General features: G+C 38.9%; 1 protein-coding gene across 4 annotated transcripts in view; it reads right to left on the reverse strand.

Annotated features, from left to right (window-relative positions):
- Positions 1-3,017: 3,017 nt before the first annotated feature.
- The window catches only part of SPHKAP (SPHK1 interactor, AKAP domain containing), a 236,891-nt gene continuing 215,596 nt past the window's right edge, over positions 3,018-24,312 (reverse strand). For 2 of the 4 annotated variants that reach the window (XM_062638980.1, XM_062638981.1), the window contains 3 exons: positions 22,333-22,467; positions 19,387-19,642; positions 14,927-19,102 (listed from right to left, as the gene is read on the reverse strand). In XM_062638980.1, the coding sequence (XP_062494964.1) occupies positions 15,360-19,102; positions 19,387-19,642; positions 22,333-22,467 (4,134 nt within the window). In that variant the 3' untranslated portion in view covers positions 14,927-15,359. Of the gene's footprint in view, positions 5,206-7,663; positions 7,849-7,932; positions 7,986-9,992; positions 10,080-11,986; positions 12,164-14,926; positions 19,103-19,386; positions 19,643-22,332; positions 22,468-24,312 lie in introns of those variants that run through there. The other 2 variants (XM_062638983.1, XM_062638982.1) reach the window with 2 other exon arrangements.

The raw sequence follows: 24,312 nt of genomic DNA on the forward strand, positions 1-24,312 counted from the left end.
CTCAGTCTTTCAGGCTAGATTATTTACTTTCTTTTGTCTTTTCCTTTATGCTTTGTCTCTCATAGTATGCTAGTGACCCAGTGAATCAAACATCTGAAGTAGATTTTGGCCTTGAGCTCTTGTCCTATTTTTATATGAAATTGTGAGTGACGAGGTTTCAGAGACTAAGAGTTGGACTGGGAGGCCATCTGGGTTCTATTTCTGCATTTCCCTGGATGCACTGAGTAAAATTGCTTTTCAGGCCGAGTTATCCAGGTTTCCTGCTCAGATATGAAATACTTTCACATCTGGTGTGATTCATGGCTCACGGCACTGCTGAGAAGTGCTCTGGCTTGGCACCTCATAAGAACTTCAGTAGTAATCTAGGTACCATCATACAAATGTTTTGATGTTAGGCTTTCTGCACCTTGGTTTACCCATATGAAGATTTAATATATTATAGAGGTATACATTGGGAGTGCATTGTATAGATATATCACCTTGAAACCATTCTTTGTCTCTGGTAGCAGTTTGATCCTTTTCTCTAGTTCCACTTCAGTCTGCACTATCAAACTAGTGTATGTGCATGCTTTAACTGTATTGTCTGGTGCCTTTTTAATCTTATAAAAACATTTGCCTTGTACATACCTTACAATCTCCAAGAGGTTACTTTAATTGTTGGGTGTTTGGATTGGGATGTGGCTTTCAACATTATCCTGAAATGCTGGCAAACTGGATCCACTGTGACCTCATTGAAAAGGATGACCTCTGGAGACTCCTGAAATGTGCTTTAGTAAGGACATATGATAAATGTGATAGAAATCATATTTAATGTACTGTTTCTGTCCTTTAGACCTCTGAATCCTTCCATCATATACCTCTATAAATATGTGAGTGTGTTTTTCTGGGAAAGAAGCCCTTAGCCTGTATCATGTAATGTCACCAGGACAGATATCCATGTAAGCGCACAATATGTAGTTGGACTGTTGATGTATACTTTCTGTATCTCCTGAGATTCAAATTCTTTTCTGAATAAGTGAGGATAATACTCATACTCATTTTTTTTAAAGTGGCATCTTGTGAGAATCTCTCTTTTGCCTCCTTCTGCTGTTAGAATTTGCAGTTCCTGGGTAGTTAGTGAAAGGATATGAAATAAGTCCTTGATTATATTTGTTGTCCACCATTATATAGCTTGGTTATATTTTCCAGTTTGCTGCACTTTACTGCCTAAATTTCAGCAGATGCTGGGGGGGAGTATCCATCAGTCAGATCTGTCTTCATGGCAAATTGTTTTAATTAGTTTGATAGTCCAGCTGCCTAATTCAAGTGTCTGTCCTGAGGAATGTTGTACAGCTGTTAGTTGTTTTCTGAGGGCCTGTTTGATGTGATGAGTGGATCTGAAAAACTGAAATAGTAGCATTATGAGTTTGCTTTAACCTTCACTTAGGAATGGTTCTGCCTTGAATTAAAATTATTAAATTGGCTAGTATGGATGTGCTTTCTTTCTCAGCTGAAATTTTTGTTGTTTATTAAGTAGACCATGTGGGCTCTATATGTCAATGTTTGGTTTTTTGGTTGGGTTTTTTTGCTGTTGTTGGTTTTTGGTTGGGTTTGTATTCTCTAAGTTTTGAAAGTAAGAGTTCAGGATTCATGGTGACATTCCTATGCTTGTCTGTCACATAGCTCTGCATGAAACTGGAGAAATAGTAAAATTGGCCTGTCCAGAAGTTACCTGCTGAATTTGATAGGATGGCCTGTAAACAGGTGACCATTTTAATCAGACACCAATAAAATGGTTAATTTCCTTAAAGACACTATGAAAGTCTTTGGTGGAATGACAAAATTGAAGCAGGTTATAGTTTTTCAGCTTCTAGTGATCTCACCTTTAAAAGCACCCTGAACAAAGCCAAACTAAAAATGAAGTTTTTAAATACTTATTTTTCAATAGGTAATTTCTCCTGAGTTTGAATTAATGTGTCTGCAAGCCAAATTCTGCTCTTCATTAGGTGTGTGGTAAAGTTAGCTCCAGGGTGGAAGGCACCTTGTCCTGAAACCGCCTTGCAGGGTGAGAAGGGGAGTGGGGCAGGTCTGGCTGAGTTAGGTGCTGAGGCAAGCATCTCTGCTGTTCCCAAAGTGGTCTCTGATGGCCAGGATGTCTCACAAGGGGCGTGGGGTTTGACTTCTTTAGTAAATTGTGGTGCATCTTTTTCAAGTACCTATATGCTCCCACTTGAACTTAAGCACAAGTATTGTAACCTCTCATCTGTGTCAACCCTTTTTATTTGCTTTGCATTGCATGAGGCTTGTGTGAGTTCCATTTGTTGGGTCCTAGTTTGTATTGGGAAAGATAGTGAGTAGCCGTTCCCTTTGCACCCTGGTGATATTAACAACCTGCATCATGCTTATGTGTACACAGAGGCTGAACTGTAGATAACTTGCTCTGTGATTTTTCACCTAAAATTGCATGTAGTATGATGTTCTTATTTATGTGTATTTAATTTTGACTTTATTTTTTTTCAGCCTGTTTTAGTGGTGGATAAGTCATGCTCTGATTTACCCAGCTAAGTCTTGGTTTCCTTTTCTGTTTAGAAGTAGAAATAAATTCCCTTATACCTAGGCAGTAAATACCTGTACAAACTTAAACAAGCAGAAGAAACTGCTGAACTTCTGTCTCTGACCCACCTGCCTGCTTTTGCAGGTACTGAAAGCAGCTGGAGAGATTTTCCTATGTTGGGAGTTATTTGAGGGTTAGTTCACAGCAATGAACACGTACTTCCTTTTTATTCTACTGTGATATTTAGACCGCTATGATTTGCCTTGTATCTCTTGAACGAATTGTGGAACCTATGTAAAGCCGTAGCTTTGATGCTGAGGTAAGACATGGAACTTGCCCTGACTTCTTTTGGTCAGGGCCATGGGTCAAGATTTTCATTCAGAATGACAGCCTTGAGATGCTACATGGATGGCAGGCAAATGTTATTTAATAAGTCAAAAACCCCATAGTACATGATGAACTTTCTAGGAAGGCAAAGAAAACACATGTTATAACACAAATTTATTTCTGAATAAATTGCAACATTAAGAACTATTGTACAGAGAAACCGCATCACACTGGTACAACTCCGTCATTATATTTGTGCTTTGTAGGATAAGTAAACATTTATTCTATCACAGAAAAAACTTGTATACTGACACTAACTGTATTTGGTTTAAAAATAAAAACACTTTCTCATTTATTGACTCAAAGCACTTTAAGTCTATAATACTTGGTGCTTTTTATTAACTTTCAGCCTCAGAAATGCTGAGCATTCAGAGTTGCCACTCATGTTAGTGGGAATTACTACCCAGTGACTGCACAGTAGTGTTCAGTGTATGCAATAAAATGACCTTTATCTCACAGTAAAGCAACCTTCACTGTTTTGTGTATGCTGCAGAGTAGATGTAGATTAGTCTTGTTGTTTAATGTTCCACATTAGATTTTGATTCACTAACAATTTGTGTTTCATGAGTGATGCAATCATGCAAGTTTAGGAATGGTTTTAAAGATAAAATTGAGAATATGGCTCTTTCATAAATTATTTTAAACTATTTTAAAATTTTCAAAAATATTTAGTGCAAAAGGATGTTGTTTTTTTTTTTTTCCCATTTTCCCAAGAAATATTACAGAAGCATATACTGTTATATGGAAAAAATAAAACATCTCTTAAATATTTTACTGGGAAAAGCAGGCATGTTTTCTATTATGCTATTTAGGTAGAGAGAGAGAGGAAAGATAAATATTTTCAAAGAAACAAATAATAGAAGAGCTCTGATGTGATAAATACAATTACCTTTAAATTCAAAACCAATCTCTTTGGCAGAATCAAGAGAATGCATCATTAAGTGCATGATACTAACAGAACATCTCAAGACGATACCATAGATTATTTTATCAAACAGTTATATAAATCTTATAGTAATGTGAACTATCACATATAGTCCAAACACTTATATCCAAACCGAACAAGTATGTCTGCTGAAATTCTAACAATCATTTTGCTTTCTTGGAAGTTACAAAAAATAACACTAAGATTTTTATGAGATGGTACTATATTCAAATATGCATTTTTTTCAACTTAGTAACAATTTATTTGGTAAAATTAAAATTAAAATAGGATTTTTTCACTGATTTTAACTGATATGTAGCATGTTACATAGTGCTTTAAATAGAAGCACTTCACATAACAATTGTACTATCGTTACTCCCTTTTACCAGGTAGAGACACTGAGGCACAGAGGTGAAATGACTTGCCCAAGGTCATGAGAGGACATGGTCTGTGGCAGGACAGGGCTTAGAAACCTGCTGCCTTGGCTCACAGAGCTGTGTTCAGGGACATACTATGCCTAGCTATGCTGAACTGCACTGCGTCCAAGTGAAAAGGAGACAGTTTTTTTAAGGGTAGAAACTGAGAGTCTAGATTTTCTTTCCTTGAGAAGAAGACAGGAATTGGGAATGGTTATGGAAAAGAATCACATGGAAAGAAACTAAAATGTGCTTTCAGCAGCTTTTTATTGTGTTGACTAATGGCAAGTTAAGTGTTCAAAAGTTTTTACCCCTCTAGATTATAGGGATAAAAAAAAGAATTATTTGTCTAGGGATATGTGCATCTCTAGGCATCTTGGAACACACTCTGGTTCTAATAGTTAAGCTGTAAAAATATTGGCAATTAAAAACTGAATGTTTGTGTACTATCCCATTTTGGCTGATCGATTTAAACCAACTGATGAAAGTGGAACACATTGGACATTTAATTAAGCCTTTACTGTATATTCCATTAATTCAGAAGACTAAAAAAATCCATCCCCTTCTGGTACAGTACACCCTATAGCACAATATGTCACGAGCCCCTCATGATACAGAAAGATACAATACACCTTGGTTTCACTTAGCTTCTTCAGTTCTGGAACAGCCATGTGCTGTTTCTCTAGAGTTTGTATATTTTTGCTCATTTTATTCAGTGGCATTCAGAAATCAGAGCATTACACAAACCACTGCTTATTTAAACTGGAGTAAAACAAAAATGCTGAACAGGTTGAACTTTCTTAACCCAGTTCGAGAAGCCAATCAAACAGGCTTGGTGTCACCACTTGGCCTTCCTCACTGAGCTTGCAGTACTGCACCACGGCATGAAAGATATCCCCCACTTTCCAGGACTTCCGTTGAACTAATTGCACAACATCTGAAAACTAATAAAAAACCAAAACAAAACACACTCAGGATTTGCTTAATGCTTTGCTAATGTTTTGTGAAATTAATACACACAAACCATCCTTTGAAAATGCACCGCTGTGAGTGGGAGTGGGCACAGTTCATTACACAGTAACATACAGTTTCTTTCTATTTATAAAATTTCATTGCTGAAGTCCTATAGCTCCCCAAAGACTGGCCACATCTCAATGTTTTCTAGATGAGCTGCAATTATTTCTTATTTATTGCAATGAAATTAAGAACAGTGAAAGTGAGCTTGGTAAAGGATCACAACTTTCCTTGTTACCAACAACTCACTGTGAAAAGAATGGAAGTGTGACTATCCAGTCTGAAGAATTAAAAAAAAAACAAAACAAAAAAAATCCCACTTCTTTACCATTTGCTAATATTACTTTGTATTTAATTTTCTGGATTTCCACATATCCATCCAATAGTGTATTAAATATTCACATAGTACTGGTGAGAGGAAATTCTAGGTAAACTTCTGTCACAAGAAGACATTTGCTACAATTGTGGTTGAATCACAGAAAGTACCGGTATTTGATTTTTAACTTTCAGATCAATCAGAGATTAAATATATATTCTTACGCAGCTGCAAAAAAAATCCTGAATTTTGTCCACTTTATACAAGCAAGGGCTTCACAGTGTCATACATCTGGTCCCATTTTTTTTCTGAAGCACATAAATGAAAATCAAAGCTTTTAATTTCTTTGAAATTCACACTCAATATCTAATTGGCTTGATCCTTCTGTGATTCCAGTTTTAAACAACACAAGAAAATATTGTGTCTCTAGTTAGTGTAGCTGTTTGCTATTTACATACTGAAGCCTAAACTTTTAATATGTATTTTAATGATATTTAATAGGCACGTGACTTCCAAAAGCACTGTTGTAGGCAGGATGTGCTTCATTATTCTCTAGTGTATTTTTGCAATTGAATTAGCTGTTTGCCAAAGCACATGGGTAAAGCTGACAGCTGTTTCTTTAATTAGATGCAATTTGGACTGTTGCTGCTGAATGCATTTTAAATTATGTTTATGATTCCCAAATGCATGTACTCAAGAAAATCAAACAATATCTCTGCTACTCAAAATGATCTTCCCATAAGAGACCAAAATAGTGATTTGTAATACTTTTTTTTAATTTTATTAATTGCTTGGAATTCTAAGACACTTTTTGAAAGCCCAAAGCTTGAGCTATTCTTACTGACCTTGGAAATGGGGCTGTTCTGGTTATTCCTGAAATACTGTGGGTGTCATTTGGGGTTATCCACAATGGAGCACTTAATGAATCATTCAGGAATAGGAACAGTCTGCACTTCTTGTTACCATTTTGGACTTCAGTGTTGCTCTTGTTGCTCTGGCTTGGACTAATACCTCAGAGATTTCTTGGTTCTAGTAGGCTGTGTCTGTCTGCCTCTCTCTGGAATCAGACGTCTGCTTTCAAAATGGCAGAGGCTGAGCTACGCATGAGTAGGAGCAAAAGGATACTGGCACACATAATACTTTATTATTAAGCCAGGGGAGGTACTTCATAATTTTCATACAATGATGCAAAATATTTTAATTTTCAGCCAAATTTTCCAAGTAATAGATGTGATTGCAAATACAGCTCCACTGGAAACACTGGTTGGTCACTGCCTGAGCTAAAACTGTCTCTCTCAAGGTAGTGGATACTACAAGGATATGCGTACACAGCTAAGTCCATCCTACCTATTCTCTGAACTTTCCATCAGCTCTGGTGCAGAAGCCTCATAATCTCGTTATTTTAGACAGTGGACCTGAGCTAACACAAGTTAGCTTTCTGTATTTTGCAGTTAGCCTCTTCTGTACATTTGTGCAGTGGGTCCATTCCCTGGTGACAAGCAATCCTTTTCTATGAGCCCAAAGTGACTATAAAGCCAGTGCCTTTGGCCACAGGCCCCTGCGATGCCTTGCTGTATCCCCAGCTGTAACAATCTAAGGACTGTCAGGCACAAGTTCAGACCTGCCTGAGGCTGCCCTAATCCGTGTTGCAGGCAAGGCAGAACCTTGCCCACACGCTAGTGATTTTTAAGCTACATGCTCAAACTCTGCGTAAGCCATCTGCAACTCTTCAAGTGCAGCCACATAAAGGGCTCTCTGTTAATTCTGACTTGGATGTTGATACTTAACACCACTGAAAAAATGAACAGATTCATCAAAGCATGTTAGAGAGGCTTTGGAGAAGGTCTCATGGTGCTACTATTTCTTGTGCCATGGACAATCTACTAGTTCACATACCTTCAATTCTGACACATTTAATCCATTCTTCCCTTTCTATAATAGACAATAGCATTGCCATCTTGCTGTAATGAAGATGTTTTTGCATCTCCCATTAAGCTCACTAACTTCAAGAAGTCATAGTAACTATTGTGATCAAAATGAATTAATAGCATGCCCACTTCTGTAAATACTACCTTTTCAATTCTGTTTTCCTGAGATTTCTTAAAATAGATGGTTGGAATTCCAAGTTCAGAAGCGGCTATCCACTGCAGGGTGGCTCGCAGCTCCGCATCGGGGCACTCTGGTTCCAGATCAAAGTTTATCACCAGTAGGTCCTTTTGACAATTAGCTGTTCCCACTGAAAGCCCAGAAGTACTTTCTGGAAAAATAATCCCAGCAGTTACTGTGCAATTACTCATGTTAACTTCAGCCTGTATGCTTCAATCGATACGGTTCAACTTACCCTCTGTATTTTCTGTCTGTTCTTTAAGGAAAACCTTTTCTTCTATTAATTCACTTAGAAACAAACAAACAACAACAAAGCTTATTAGTGATATTTAGGAACAGTCTACAACATTGCTTCATGATGGATAAACTTCTCCCTCAATGTAAAACCTAGAAAACTGCAAGAAAAAGGTTACATAGGATGGAATAATGAAATGCTGAATGTATTTATTTTTATCTGTAAATCAGGAAAAGCTATGGGAATTTCATCATTCTTACTGTAATAGGATAGAGTACTTGTAATGGTTGTGCTGTGTATTATGTTTCACCAGGATCTGCAGATCTTTACATTTTTCATGACACGTAAATGACATTATGATAAGATACAGCAGACCTCAGAACCTGGGCGGAAATACTGAACTTCCAGTGTCTACATTTTGCAGTGCTATACTCCGTGGCTGAATCCTCTCCAGCTTTGCTCTCTACTTTTATCTTTCATAATTAAACACGATCATAACTATGAATTACTTCAACTACTGCTGTTTTTAAATGTATTTGCTGTTTGGATAAACAAATTCTGTTTACACCTTGTAAAAATTTCCAAAGATGTTAAATTTCTTGTGTATCATCTCTTTCCTAAACTACAGGAAACAAACTCCAGGCATGTAGTCACTGCTTCAGCTTCCATTTCTGAACACAATATCCATGCTTATATATATATAGCAAGGGGCTGCAAATTCACTATTGCTGCCACAGCTCTTGCATTTGTTTCATCATTTGTGGAGGGATAGCATTTGCAGTACACATTTCCAAACTGTCCCATCCTGCCCTCAATCAGGGGGAATGCTGCAGGTATAAGATTTTGTTTCTAGCATAGGACATTACTCTTTATCGACTTCTTTGCCACCTTCATTCATGAGATTTCAGAACCTCCCCCAGAGCTTCAAAGAATCAAGATTATATATTCTCATGTAGTGGTTACTGCAAGATGTGAGAGGAAAGAATAAAAGGGCAGTATGGTTTGTCATGACTTAGAATCATAGGTGCTTAATTCCCATCAGGCTTTTTTCAGTTTTCTGTTTGAAAAGCAGATGCGTTCTGTGCCTTGATTTTGATTTGTGGAAGTACAAGCTTCTCATGCCTATCAGCTAACAGCTGAGAATAGCTCCTGAAAGCTAACGAGGGGAGTCAAAAATGTATCCCTTTGCTCCTCAGAAATTTTAGGGAAAGGGGTCACCTTTAGGAATATGTGCAGGAGGTATCACTGTCTACTGTGAAGTTTGGAATGTTTTAACAAGGTTAGTCTACGAATCGGCAGCTGAGAGAGAATGTACATAACTACAGAAATATGAAAGCCCAGATTTCTTACAAAAAGAAAGAGCCTTTTACAGAAAAAGCAGGGCAGTTGTAGTACAATCTGGTAGCAAGCTGCGAAGATTTTCTGATGTCACTGACTTCACAAAGATCCCATGTTCAATGTTTGATATATGGTTTGTACACTTCTGCAATGACCATGCCCTGACTACATTGTGACATTCACCAGCTGGCAGTTTACACCAGGTTTCAGGGTGCCAGAACCTTTTAAGTAGGTACTTACACGTCTCTTGATAAGTTAATTGCATGCTAAGTAGAAACATGCCCAGAAACAATAGGTAAGATGTACTTTGGGCCAAATTATTATTTTTATTTGAAAGAATGCTATCAGATTTTTTCCTTTTATTTTAACAGATTCTTATTTGCTTGACCTTGCTTGCTGTTACAGTAGTTTTGACAATATTTGAAGTTACTGGGAGAAGAAAGTTAACACAATGAGAAACCCATACCACAGAAAACTGTCTTTTAGTCAGAGCAGTTGGTGGATCCATGCTCTTTTGAGAGATCTGCCTGGGTTAACTTTCCTGGGTAATCTTTCACTCTCTAGTGTTGTAACTCTGCACAGAAACCTTCATGTGCTTTTTCTGAAGCTAACAGCAGGCTCAGCAGCAGGTGCAAAGCAGGGCTTGGCTCATTTTAGATGGTGTAAATGATTTGCAGTTCAAGTTGGACTAAACATCAAATCTCACTTCAGTGACTACTTACTTAATCGTAGGAGAAGATGGCACGTTCTCCTGATAAATTTCCAGGTCCATAATGCCAAGACTGCTAGTAGTACTGCTGTTACCATTGCTGACAAAGCAAAAGTTTAGATATTAGTGCCAAGCTGCCCTGAATATGTTCCCATACATCTTTTTTGTAATTTACTTATGTACAAAGCAAAGTGAAGAGGTGCCCTCTGTTATGCAGAGTTCCACAAAATCCATTCCACTCAGCAAGCGGTTCCCAGAATGAAGCACACTAATCTGCTCAAAATAATGAGGCTTTTATAAAAATAGTTCTAGATAGAGCATGTATCAAGTGATGCTTTAAACTGGAGGAAATAAAAAAAGTGGACTATCTTCTTGTGAATGCCTTATGCAATGATCATTTGGCCTCTTACAAAAAAAGCAGTCTGTGTGAGTCCTTGAAAAGGATTACCAGGTACGGAGATGCCCTGGAAGAACCTGCAGAGATTGAGATACCTCTGAACATGGTGAGTTATAGCAAGGCATTTGGTTGCCCATCATACTACTTACCTGTTGGGTGACTCCATGCCTGTAACCAGCAACAGTTTCAGTGTATTATATCATACCTCAAATACTATCGGGGATCTGATGGAACCCACAGGTACAGTGACAGCCCTTTATGTTTCTGACTACTCTGAAAGACAGGTTTTGATTATAACCAGTGCCCACTGGGACCAGTAACAAGAAAAAGTATTCTCCTTGGCTTTTTCATAAGGATGAAGTATGACATCTGAGAATATTTGGAGAAAGTAGTACCAGTTCGCTTTATAACATCATTATAAAATTGATAGTGAATGTGTATGCAGATATTGTGTTAATCTTGTGAACAGGTTGTGAATTTGCCGGCTGCAAGTGAATTAGCACAAGCCAGTTCTGTGAGCAAGTGAACATGAACCGCTTAATTTTTATCAAAAAAACCCCAACAGAACTAATAGTCTTTTTTCCTTACATTAGAAAGATCGATTAGCTCTTTTCCCCATCAGGTCTTTCTGAGTCGGTGTCAGAATGCCATGCATTCAGACTTGCTGTAGCAATTTCTGTTTAAGTGCAGAGCCAAGAGGCACAATACTTTAGCTCTCTCAGACCAAGAACTTTGTTAAAGGTTGATACTATAATGATGGATGATGAATGTTCACCCACACTGACAGGCAGGTTTTGCTCACTATTTTTTCAGCTATCCAACAGTGCTCTCTGACAGAGGCTTTTTCTTTTCTTTGCTCATTACTATAGTGACTTCCTTCCTTGTCATTTTGATACACAAGAGAAAGATGTAAATACTTTACAGTATTTTAAAACCTAATCTAAAAGCATGTTAAGAACTTGCTCAATCTGAAGTCATGAAAGGGCTGAAGTCACACTAACATCACTTTATACAAACTCTAAGGACTAGATAACATTTGTAAATGCATGTCCTGACTTGAATAGGAACAAAAAGCAGCACACTGTGATGGGAGCTCTGGAATTTATGCCTACCCAAGGAGAACTCTGTCATCCTCTGTTAATCTGCTTCCCCGTGCCATCCTAAGCATATCAAGGCTCTGTCTCTGCTCTTCTTGGTGTACAGATAACTGGTGGGAATATTAGTGTCATCAATCTCAGCTAAGGAAATGACAAAATAAACATTATGCAAATAGCAAATACATCAAAGGAAAGACTGCAACAATTAGCTTGTCTGATGGCCCTTTCACTGTAGGACTGAGGCATTGGAGTGGTGCCAGGAAATTTTCTCTTTGTCTGAATCTAGCTGCTTACACTAAAAAAAAGAAATCTTGCTGAGAACCAGAATGTGGCTAATTTTTCTCTCTTTTTTTTTTCTTTTTTTTTAAGGAGATGAACTCAGTTATTAGGTTTTCTTTACAGTATTCTGAATAAATCTGAAGCTGTTGAACCTCATTCCTGATATGTGGTAGCCAGATCATTGGTCTGGTTGATTAGCTCATATTTTATACTGAGAACAGACAATATGGGTACCTTAGGGATGGCTCGCTGAGTTGTAAGTAGCTGCTTGTGTCATCAGGATTGTCCTCATCGTTAGCTAGCTGGGACCAGCTGCCAGTGCTTTCTTCACTGCTGCTGAGGTGGACTGGAAATTCTTCGGCTGTTTTTGTCTCTCCTATGATTTCAGCATCTGGTTTGCTCTGAGGACTGCTGCCGGTAGGGTGATAAGGAAGGCACATTGTTAATATAGGCAAACAAAGTGGTACCACCAATCTTCAGGCAATGCTGCTCATTAAAATCAACCAAGCCACAACATTATACAGGTGCAAGAGGTTGGACAGGCTTATAATTTATGCATAAACTCCAGTTGAGCATATGGTCTGAGATGCTCCTAAAAAAAAGATCTTATGACTGCTATAAGCAAACACAAAACATAGTAAACCTTATGCTGAAATATGCATAGAAAAGTTTCAACCTGCAGAGAAGAGCTGCTCACTGAACAGGCCTGTTGCTTAGTGCACTTCAGTCATTTCAGTGATAGAAATATTGGTATATGTTAGCACAGTATGAGCATTTCTTGGAAATATATCTTGGCACTAATTCCCTGTCTTACTAATGGGTGAATAGGTTTCTTGACAGGGTTCTTGACAGGGTTTTCTACCCTGTTAACATTGCAGATCCAAAAGACGTCTAGAAGTAAAAGTATGAAGGTGGTGGGGGTTGTGAATCACTAATGATTCTTAGGCTTCTGTATTCCTTAGGATCCAGCGTTTAGACTGGGGAAGGACGAAGTATTCTTTTTCTAGATAGGTGTGCAGCAGGTAGTCAGAAACCAGACTGCATACATAGGTCTAGACTGAGTTTAGAAAATACAGGGTTAAGAGATATTGTGGCTTAATGCTTTACAATTCTGTACATTCCCACAAACACACGAAGAAAAAATAAAAACTATATTTATGGTAACTTTTCAGAGCCAAACTGGACTTTGTGATACTTGCTGTAAGACTTTTGATATGTAGATCAGAAGGTATATTATAATCCAAACTCCCTTTTTTGGATGCTAGGAAAAAAATAGTTATATAACTGCAGCACCAGAATAGCAGTTAGTACAAAACTGTAGTTTTGTTAAGTTTACTGGATGGTCTGCATTTGCAGCTGTGTGATTGAGACAATATAATGTGTACTGGCAACCCACTTCAGGATCCCTCCAGAGTTCTTACCTTCCAACATTTATTTACAGTAATGGCTGAGGCACCCTGTCTGCAATTGGAGCAAGAGGTGACCCCCAAAATTCTACTGCTCCCAAGTAATTAATTTGTTTAAGAATATACTGAGACAATATCATTGAGGATATGTTCATTTTGTCCTGCCCTCACTCTAGCTACAACTGAGAAGTTGCTGCATTAATGCTGGATGCTAGAGAGAGAGGCAGCCTCCTGTACGGGGAGAAAAGGGCCTGTTTGCCTGAAGGCCTCTGCTCTTCCAGGCAGTCAGCATCTGTCAAATAACTATGCCTGTCATCCCTGAGCCCTCGGGTACAAAACTAGGCATCTGTGGTAACTGAGCAGCCAGGCTTCAGGTGCTACTCAGATTTTTAATCCAGGGCATGTAGCACCTATTGCTCGTTCCAAAATATGAGAGATTTTTGTGGGCGTCGTTACATGGCATTTTGGGTTGTGTTTGATTCATTATGCAATTACATCTCAGACTAGCAATACTTTGAACTGACAGTTCCCTACTTCTGAACAGTCAGTTGGAACAGTTTCTGTGTAACTGTGACAGGACTGGGTCTGTTGCGCTGCCTGCATACAAGAAACAACTATTTTATTTTCTTTTTTTTAACTTGCTGAAGACCTTTTCCTAAGGCCTGCACAGCTTTCCCTCCCTTCCCCCTTCTTTTTTTTCTAGTTGCCTGTATGTCTGCTTGATGTTTTGCCTGGAGCCCTATGTGCCTATATCTACACTAGCAAGTAATTTCACGCGGTAGGAGTGGATCAAAACAACTGGTGCTCATGCTATCTATGTTATTTATATATCTTTAGGTTTTTACTTTAGTCTAGACTTGGTCCAGACATCTATGCCACAAGCAGTTCAAATCCCTGTGAAGAAACACTGGAAGCTTTGCCTTCCTGGTAGGGTTATGAGAACATCTGGTACACGCTTGTGCAGCTTCTAGTTGAGAATCCTTTATAAGAAATCTGCATTGCATGTGGCAAAGAAAGCCAATGCATGGAAATGAAGAGAAGCTGATTCAGACCTGCACTGCATTGCTGAACCAAAATACTCATGTAGGTGTAGCCTCTGGTTACTAATTCTGCCCTACCAGTCCTAATGCTTCAAACTTCCCATAGTTGCTTTAGGAACTCTTCATCAAAGGCAGAGGAGAAGCTATTAAAGGGCTCTTAAACTGTGCAAAAATAAAAGTCAAGATTCCAGATATGTACATTTCTAAATGTATCCTACTAAAAGCAATTTGCATTTAAAGGAAGAGAAAGGTTAGTGGGGGACAGCCAGTATGAAAGAACAGTGACATTGTGATAATTGTCCACCTAATGGCTACCATACACACTTCAAGCAGAGCTTTGTCAAAAGCCAAAACGGAGCACTTCCTAGAATAAAATGAGCTGCAAAATGGTTTCTAGCACTAGCATTCACTATGTCAAGCACTCTGAGATAATAGTTGCCGCAGTGATCCAAGTGATTGGCAATTTAGATACCATTAAAGTAACACACATGACCAAGTATAGTTAAAAACAAGCGAGGTCTTGAGAGTCTTGCTCTTAACCTCAGCATCCACAGCAATCCTCTACATTTGCATTATGTAGTAAAATGAAATTTTATTATTTTCTCTAAGTTCTACCAGAGAAGTCTTGAACTAACAGAGGTGAGGGGTGTTTTTAATTACTATTTTATTTCTTCCACTAAAGAATTTTTATTACTTGTATCTCCAGACTGTAAACACAAAGACGAACTTCAAGGTCTCAAAAATCTAGTCTTGTTTCCATGTATACAAAGCATTAGTTATATGAACAAGCATAGCAGAGAACTACAGCAGAGGTCAAATTCTGCTGTCTTCTGTCAGTGCTAAATCGACGTTCAAACTTTGTCCATCTTTCCTGTCTTAACTATGTAAGACTTAAACAACTGTAGAGAGAAAACTTACTTGTCTCTGAAGTATTAGATTTGAATCTTGGAAGCACGTTGTCACGTACAATGTAACTTTGCTCCAGAAACTGGCACTGTGATATATGATTGGGTGATTTTTATGCCATGAGAAACCTGTAGGCATAACTTTCTTTTATTTCTTTGAAAGTGCTTCTCCTCTTATCTTTGTTTAGCAAAATGATTTTTACTGGGAAATTAAAACAAACACAAAAGCAATGTGCTGATTTTACTATTTTGTCACTTACCTATTTAGTAGGGAACTGGAAACTGTGTGTTTGCCATCAAAAGCTTCTGGAGGCTTTTCTTTGCTTTGATGCTCCTTTCCAGAAGGGCTACATGAAATGAAGGACTCTGAGCCTTTATCTGGCTCATCTCGTTGATCAGTTTCTATCTGAATTAAAGGCACTTCCCTATGCTGACTTGCAGGGAGGCATCCAGGGTTCTTCATATGCTGTTTTTTCTCATCAAAATTTACTCCATCCCTTTTGGGTTTTGATTGAGTCTGAGTTGTGCTTTGAGGATGTTTGCTTTCCAGCACTCGTTCTTGGCTTGTATAATCAAAAGAATCCTGCTGGACAACAATTAAATTTTTACCACTTTCAACAATATTTGCAGCCAGTCTGTTTGCATATTGTTCCACATGTGGTGGGGAATCACTGTGAAACTGGTCTGCCTCTGCAGCCTCTGCCTCATCTGCTATGATTTTGTTCTTGCGCATTAGAGATTCAATAGAACTTGCCCATGTATCGTGAATCAACATATCTGTTATCTGGTCAGTCTTGCATCTTTGGTACAGGCATGAGTCAGACTTGCAAAGACTGGAGGAAGCCACTGTATTAACTGTCTGTACACTTAAGGAATCTTGGTGATGGTGGGCAAATCCATCTAATGAATTTGCCTTAACTGGGACACTAACCGTTAGTCTAGAACCTGATGATCTGCTGTCAGGCATTGATGATTGCCTAAAGCAAAAAGGTGATCGTACAGAAGGTGATAGCAAACTGCCACACCAGTCTTTTGAATTCCGAGGGGAAGATAAGTTATCTTTATTTTCTTTTTCTATTTCTCTTAGCATATATCTATAAAATTCTTCTGTTATGCTTTCTGTGCTGGACTGTTTGGATGGGCAACTTGGTCTCACATTAAGATGGCCATTTTTCTTGGCTACCTGTTGCAAAGCAGAAGTTAAGATGTTGTTTGCATTTTTTCCTGCATAGTAATCTAGTAGTAAATCAAAACCTCTTCCTTCACTTTCCATCTGGTTCACCATAAATCTTGAAAATTCATCTGTAATGCTTTCACAACTAGATTGCTTTGAGACAGAACTTGTCTGGCTGACAGGTTGGCCAAAGGCGTTCATTAGGCCTAGGGTACTGAAAGAGGCTTTGGAATCTGAGTCCTCCTCAGGTATGCTCTCACAGCTTGAGGCTTTGGCTCGGCTCCATCTTTCACAGTGCAGCCTGTTCCTGGGGTGGTTCGGACCTTGCCAGATGCCATCAACCATGGAGAGCTCAGTGAGGTTCATGATCTTGGCAGCCACTTCATTAGCAAAGATATTGACTGAATCTGGTGTGTCCTCAAGGCTTATAGATTCATCTACTACCCGATTCATCAATCTTTCCTTTAGCTCAGGATGCTCATCTGTTTTTCTTTTGATCTCACTAAGTCTAGGTGCCCTGTTCTTCCGAACAACTGAACCATTACCATGGGTTTCCTTTTTCCTTTTCATGGTTCTGCAAGATAAACTCTGGGTCACCAGATATTCGTTACCTCTCTTCCACGCACAGAACCAAGGTTGCTTTCCATTTGAATTTTCAAGACAAATGGCAGCTATTTCTGTTGCCATAGAGACAACTGTTTCTGCCAATTCTTCTGCAAAATCCGTTATACAATATTTGTCCCTTGAATGTTTCACCTGTAGCACAGGCTGTGAAGGAAGCAAGACATGATTTCCTAATAAAGACAAGCTAACCTGGACATCATCATTTAGCACAGCATTAGACTTATGCTTGGCCTGGTTTTCTACGTTCATGACAGTACTGTAAGACAACTGTTCTTGAACACCATGCTTGCATTCATTGTTTGCAAAGGTATTTTCTCTATCTGAAAATGATCTGTAGTCTTTCTTCTGATGATTATTATTACTCTGATTTGGGGATTTGTAACAGTCTCGTGTGGCTCTTTTCAGGTATTTTTTCTTGGGAGATGTTTTTGCAACAAGTGCATTATGCCCTGTAGCTCTACTTGTTGGTTCTGAATCTAGTGGAGCAGTTTCCTTGCTATTTACGTCTTTCATATTACTTTTCCTAGTATTTGTGACATTTACAAGATTTTTGCTAGAACTAGTGCTGTAGGATGTACCAAATGTTTTAACAGCAGAGCTATCCATGGGGCTGTGTGAAGTTTCATGTTCTTTTGCTTGTGTTGACCATCCTTCTGCTCTTGTTACTTTCTCTGTCTTTGTCCCCCCGGAAAAGAGAGGAGAACACTCTTCAATTTGTCTTATGTCATTCATCTTCTTGAAAGTGAAATATACTATGTTAAAAAGCAACTCATTTGCAGTCTCCATGAACATGTCTTGTGAACTTGAGCAGTTTTCTGAACAGGGGTGTAGCTGCCTCCTTTTCCTAGCCTCCTCCATAGAATGTCGTAGAATAATATTGGATAAGTTTTGTGCAAGTTCATCCCTGATTACTTCATTAGTGTGTGGAATCTGTGGTCTTGCTGCTGTTTCAATAATTTTTCCATTTATGGATTCCATAAAATGCCCTACATTTTTGTATATGTTGGGTTTTGTCAAAATTATTGACGCCTCTTTGAGAAGTGCCTCTGCAATGCTATAATTTAGTTTCTCCATGCTGCTTCCTAAAGCTATGCTGCAATGTAGAGTAATGGCTGCAGAAGTCTGAGCAGCAGACAGAAGTCCGCTCGAAGTAGCAGGGTACTTCTCTTCCTTTGTTTCCCCCAGACCACAAACAGCTACAGCACTTGCTACCTGAGTCATGCCACACAGTGCAGATGGAAATGAATATTCTGTGCCAGCACAGTCAAGTAGCTGTGAAGATGCTGTGTGTTCTTCACTATCAACTGCTCCACTGTTAGGCTGTGTGGCTTCTTGATCCCATCTGAATTTTTCTGCAGCTTGGGGACTAGAGATGGTTCCAATAACACTAGCTGCACAAGCCAGAGCCACTTCCAGTGCACTCTGGCTGTGTCCGTTTGAATGTCCTTCCTCAAAGTAATCTGAAACTTCAGCAGAACTTTCTGATTCAGTCCAGTGACACAGGCTGGGGAAGGCAGACCCTGGCCAGTCAGACATATTCTCAGAACTGTCTGGACTTTGCACTATGACAATCTTTGGAAGTTCATTCCATGATCGGGAAGCAGGTGCGTCTTCCGACTTACAGGAGCTTCCTACAGAGATGCTGACGGCAGCCTCCTCACTAAAACTGGGTTGAGACTGTGACAGTCTAATGAATGCATCTTGTAGAACAGATTCTGCTAAATTTGTGGCATACTGACCTGTAGTTGCCCGCTCATCCTGTGGGAGAGGATCAGTTTTCCTGATACCTGCACAGTCATCTCTCTCTGTCTTACTGGTGTGTTTTCCTGTTGAGTCACAAAGAGACCCTAGCTCCTCTTTAACCATTTTGGTTAAAGATACATCTTCCAGCACCTGTGCTGAATTGGAATTTTCAACCTCACTGGTCAAATTATTAGTACTAAAGGATGAAGTAGCTCTTCCAGCTAATTCCTTCTGCCACAGTGTTTCCTGATCTGCCTTATTGTCAGGTTGTAAGACAGCATCTTCAGGCACAACAGTCACAGCTTCAGAGACTCCAGTAGCTGCATTATCTTCATTAATGCAGTTCCCTTCAAGAATAGATGGCAACCTGGTTTTTCTGTAGTGGCTATTTTCAAATCCCTTTCCTTTACTTTTTTTGACATCTGAGGATGCTTCTGAAACACTTAACTTTTCATGACCTATTAAAAGGAAAACAAGAAATTGGTTTTTGCAGAGTACCCCATAACTTTAAAATGAAAACGGCTGCACAACTGTGTAATGCATTACTGCTCTCTAAAACTACTGCAGGAACATATATCTTTGTCTTTGAATAACAATTTAAAAATATGAATGGCCATTCATTTTCTAAATTACAAACAAATATATGCATGAATTAACATGAAGTGCAATTTATGTGAGCATTGTCATGGCTGTTTTGGAGTAGAAACAATAGCAGATTTATGCTCAGTCACATTGGTTTTACCCGTTTTACATTCATCAGCCTCGTTGTCATCCTCTAGGTGCTCAGATGCTGTGAGAAAATCTTCTTCTATTGAGGACACGGAGCAGTTTGTGTCATCCTCAGGCTTTAAGACATGAGCTTCTACCTGCAGCTGTCTCTCCTGAACAAGCTCAAGTCCAATCAGAAACTTGTTTATTTCAAAAATGATGCAGCTTGTGCTGTTTCTCCTGTCCCCCCGTGCACACTGAACCAAGCAGACATCTGCCAGCCAAGGACACTGGAGGGGAAAAGAATTTCAAATAGTTATTTAATTATAAAATAAAACTTATTTTAAGCTTCCCTCTCTGTAAATATCTTGGGAATGTTCTGTTGCAAAGATGCAATGCAATTTGCCATTTAGGTGTTTATAACACAGTGTGCAGTTACATATATGCCAAAATAAGACTGCTTGGACTTCATAGCTTTTATTATGCAAGCATTTTAGTATAGAACCCAGCTGTATCACAGGGGCATCTTTATTTTGTTGAAATTATCAAATTGTTTTCAGTCAGCTTTGTGTTTTAATGACAGACTTACTTGCTTTTAGTCATGTCAGATTTATCCACCTGACATACTGTTATTAATGGCCTCATACCACCTGGTATTACCTATCCCTTGAGGGAATTGTTTGTGGGCATGAATTCCTTTTCAGGGTAGTTTCCGTAGCAACACTTGTTTAAAGGCACCCTGGTAAGTACTGTCTGGTGAGATTGTTAAGAGCAAGTCGCCTTTAGATGTTCCTACAGACTGTTTTCAAATGGCGTTTTATTTTGTTTCTCTGCTCTTCTTCCTCTCCTTATTTGCCCAAAGCTCTGTTGTTTTAGATCAGTAGAACCTCCCACTGGAAATGGGCCTTCACTGGGCCCTGTGTTAAGCCTTTAAATAAAACTGTCTTACCCAGAGATGCTGTACAATTAAATTGAAAGTTGAACAAAAACTAAGAGAAAGGAACTCTTGTTATTCTCATTTGACTAATTTAAAAAATGTTGGATATTTATACAACCACAGAGCTAAGCTGATACCTCTGCATGGGGCTACGTTTGTGGTATGGATGTACTCTGAAGCAAAGCCTAGCTTTTGCAGCTTGTGACTTTATGCTTTAGCTGCAGGCCCCCAGGAAGGAGCCATCCAAACCAACTCTGGATTGAGGCAGTAGATTTTAAGCTGTGCAAAAGATGTCCTAGACCCCCTGTGCATTTGCAAAATATCTAGCATAATGTGACCCCATCCTAGACCTTTTGTCTTTGAAAATGAATGCAAAGCAAGTATCAGTAATAAAGGGAGTGGGATGAGTATTGTGTTGGAATAACAAGTTTTGTTGGCCTGCACTTTCTTGCCACCTAAAAAATGTGTCTGAACAGAAAAGCAGATAAATTAGTGTGTTAAAACAGAAAAGGCAGATTAGATAGCTAAGAAATTGTTGCTGAATCAGACTTCAGCATACACCATATTGTGAAAAATGTTATTAAAAGCAGATGCAGCCTTAGATCAAATGTTCCCCTGCTGTTGCTCCAGTCCACAGTTTGCAGGGTTCTACTTGTGAAAAGGGCTGATGGGGAGCAGAATAATTATTGTATGAAAACTATGCGAGTCTCTTTACAAACAAATTCTCTGGAAAGCCAAACAGATGTAAGGACGAATATAGCGTCTACTTATCTAACCGATAAATCTCACCCAGTCTCAATGCAAAGCTTTCTTCATCTTACAAGATCAAGATGTCGGTTAGTTCCCATTTGTGTCTTGCCTGCAGTCTCTCTGGGAAGGCTGCCAGTCTCAATGGCTGCAGTCTTTTGGAAGTGGGGGTGACTTGAGAACTTGAGTCATTTTGTTCGGGCCTCAAAACACCCTTGTGTGTACTGCAGTGGCTCCCCTCTAGGGAAGTGGGGTTTGGAGCTCCACTGCTCCTGCCACAGGCTTGTGCACTTATTTCTTTTTAGTCATTCCAAATTCGGCCAATAGTCAAAAGGGGCAAGAAAACTCAATGAATGGGCAGCCTCTCCTTTTAAAGATCAGCTTCCTGGTATAACACAAAATGCAATGATGTTTACGTACAGCTGTTTCAGGACCTGCTTCATGAAAGACTTTTGTACACAAGTTAATTTCAGTGCCTGTTATTTATTTTTTTTCCTACAGCAAATGCTATGTTTCCTTCCTTTCTCTATGTGGTGCCAGTAAGAGGAATTCTCAGCCTCCAGATCACAGAAGGGGAACATTTAATTGGCAATAACAGGAATGAAAGAGTTAGCATGAGAATTTTGCCTTTAGCTCCTTTAAATGTTAAGCTTTAATTAATGTGTTAATTACTTTTTAAGTTGACAGAATCTAAATGAGGTATTAGCTCTGACATGGTTAAAGTAGCTTGGTATTTTCCACTGTCACATTCAGGTTTACAGTAGCCAGTAGGATTTTCAAGTCCTATCGTCAGCTCTTTTCTGAGGTGCATGTGTGGGAGAAGATGGATTGGGAACAAAAGTGGGAAGTAGCAAGACTTCACTTGAAAGGGAGCCTGTAGGAGCTGTGCCTCAATCTGGTTATGTGCACAGGAAAAGTTATATTTCTCCTTTCCCTGTTCTGTGCTGTCTTCCTGACTCCTGCCACTCTTGAAATGTGGGCTTATGAATCAATCACCTCTGCCACCAGTGCCTGCATTCACTGAAGGATCAGCCACTAATGGTGTAAAGCATTACCAGCTGCAATCCAGACATCCGAAGGATCTAGAAGGCAATAGCAGGGTTTCTTTCCTATATTTGTGTCATACACACCCCCACCATCCACTGCCTTGACACACACACTTAAGATTTTGTTAGATTTACATTTTTATGTTTGCAAACTCACACTCATCTCTTCACACTCAGCTTCCTCTTTTCCATTTTCCAAATCCATCCTTCACAGGGGTGATATAACTTTAAAGATGAATTTGATTCCTACCTGGGGAACTTCATAATCGGCCTGAATGTTTCCTGATGTTAATCCACTCAGCAGGACTATTTCATTTTCCTTTGGTGGCTGTACATTCATTGAACTGATGAGTTTGGGGAGATTTGGAGAGACACTGATCAACCGCTGTAGTGTGAAAGATAAATTTTCTTTCAGGTAATGAAATCTGAGTTGCACAGTTCTATTCATAAATGTCAAAATGAAATACCAGTTACAGGCATCCCTTTAGAAAGCTTGGTGGAACTTATTTCTTTGAGTTGATTAAAAATGGAACTGGCAGCATTAAAATGCACATTTTTTCTTTTGAGCTACCAAGCAAGACAATGGTGATAGTATAAACTTCTGCACAACTGTCCAGCAGGACAGTCTTTCATCCCTTACACTGTCATGTGCTAAACAGCTTGATTGTATTTATGCATCTAAATGCTTGGCCTTTCTGCTACAAGTGAGTTCCTAAGAGACTGAAAATACACTGCCTGTTACTATTTAAACCAAAAAAGATTTAGTAAGCATGGCAAAGAGAAAAGGGCAGATCTTCCAGTTTTCCTCCAAGTGTATGACAAGCAAGGAACCAAAGGGAAAGTTAGCTGGAAATTGCTGATCAAACTGATGCAATATTAGACCTGGAATAATGGAGGTATTTAATACAGAGATGAAATACTCATTTCTTTGCTGTTCCAGTGGACACCTTCATGACCTTTCATTTGTAATGATACAGTAATTTTCTACCTCTTATGTATTTGTTAGAGCCGGAAGTGGTAATAGTCACAACATCAATGATGCTATGTAACAGGAGATTCATATTATGATACTGCTGGGAGTCCCCTGTGTGTGTAGGAGACATCTGCTCATTCCTGTACAAAGACCAGACCAAAAGTACAATACCTACCCTAAGAGTACTTGCAGTTCTTTGCTGCCACGGATCTAGCTGTGCTTGCTTTATGAACAAGGAATCAAAGATGATGCCTTACAGAGAAGTAAACGCCATATCCATTTTATGCACTAGAAAAGTGCATAAAATGGCAAAGCCGTTCAGGGGATTACAGATCTCTGGCACCCAGCCATATGATTTAGTTACTGTGCAGTTCAATGATATCCCACTTTTTCCTTTTCATCTTCAAAATAATAAGCCAAAAATAATAAGCAGTACTGTTATTTTTCCTCAGAGTGAATTAGATATAATAAAAATTTCTGGCTTAGCAAAGCTAACTCAGTTTTGGGGAACAATTCACTTTTCAGTAGAGTGATCTTCAGATGAGACTAAGTATTTGTATTTGACATGACTAAATTCAGTGCTTCAATTCACTGATGTTTCAGTATAGTACGAAGTTCTCATAATTCTCTTTCTTCAAATGATAGCCTTTCTTCTATCATACACAGTTCTATACATATCTCTATTTTTCTATTGCCTAAATTGCCAAATTTATGAGATTTCTTATGTAGGAAATCATAGCATTTTGTTTATCTCTTACTTCAGTTCCATAACTTTTGTTCAGAAAAAAAAAAGGCGAAGTCTGGAAGGATTATTACTTTACAAAGCAAAATGCCCCAGTTTAACCCATTGCAATGGGTAATGCAAAATCCTAACAGTACATATTAGGAAATAGTTATATTTCATATGAACAACAGCTATGCTAACATCTTTAAAATTCTATGAAATGCTTTCATCACATCAGTGTGTTGTATAAAAATCCATTCAACCCAAGGCGAACTTACACAAACTGCATATTATACACAAAAACTCTGATGATCAAGTTTCCTCTTAGAGAAGAATACACAGTATCTGTGCTAGCAGTGAATTTTTATTACCTACACTATGTAGCCCCCGTGTGCCAGGTGAGGAGCAGCAGCTGTAGGCATGCTGGTGTGGAGCACTGCAGGGACCTGACTGGGCTCTGCTGTCACGGAAAAGCTTAGGGCTGTGCGGAGTGCACAGGCAGTGAGTGGACCACTGCTGTAGGGCTGATAAGT

This window comes from Pezoporus occidentalis, unplaced genomic scaffold, assembly GCF_034315485.1.
Source record: "Pezoporus occidentalis ecotype Australia unplaced genomic scaffold, CSIRO_AGI_Poc_V1 ctg59, whole genome shotgun sequence".
Lineage (NCBI taxonomy): Eukaryota > Metazoa > Chordata > Aves > Psittaciformes > Psittacidae > Pezoporus > Pezoporus occidentalis.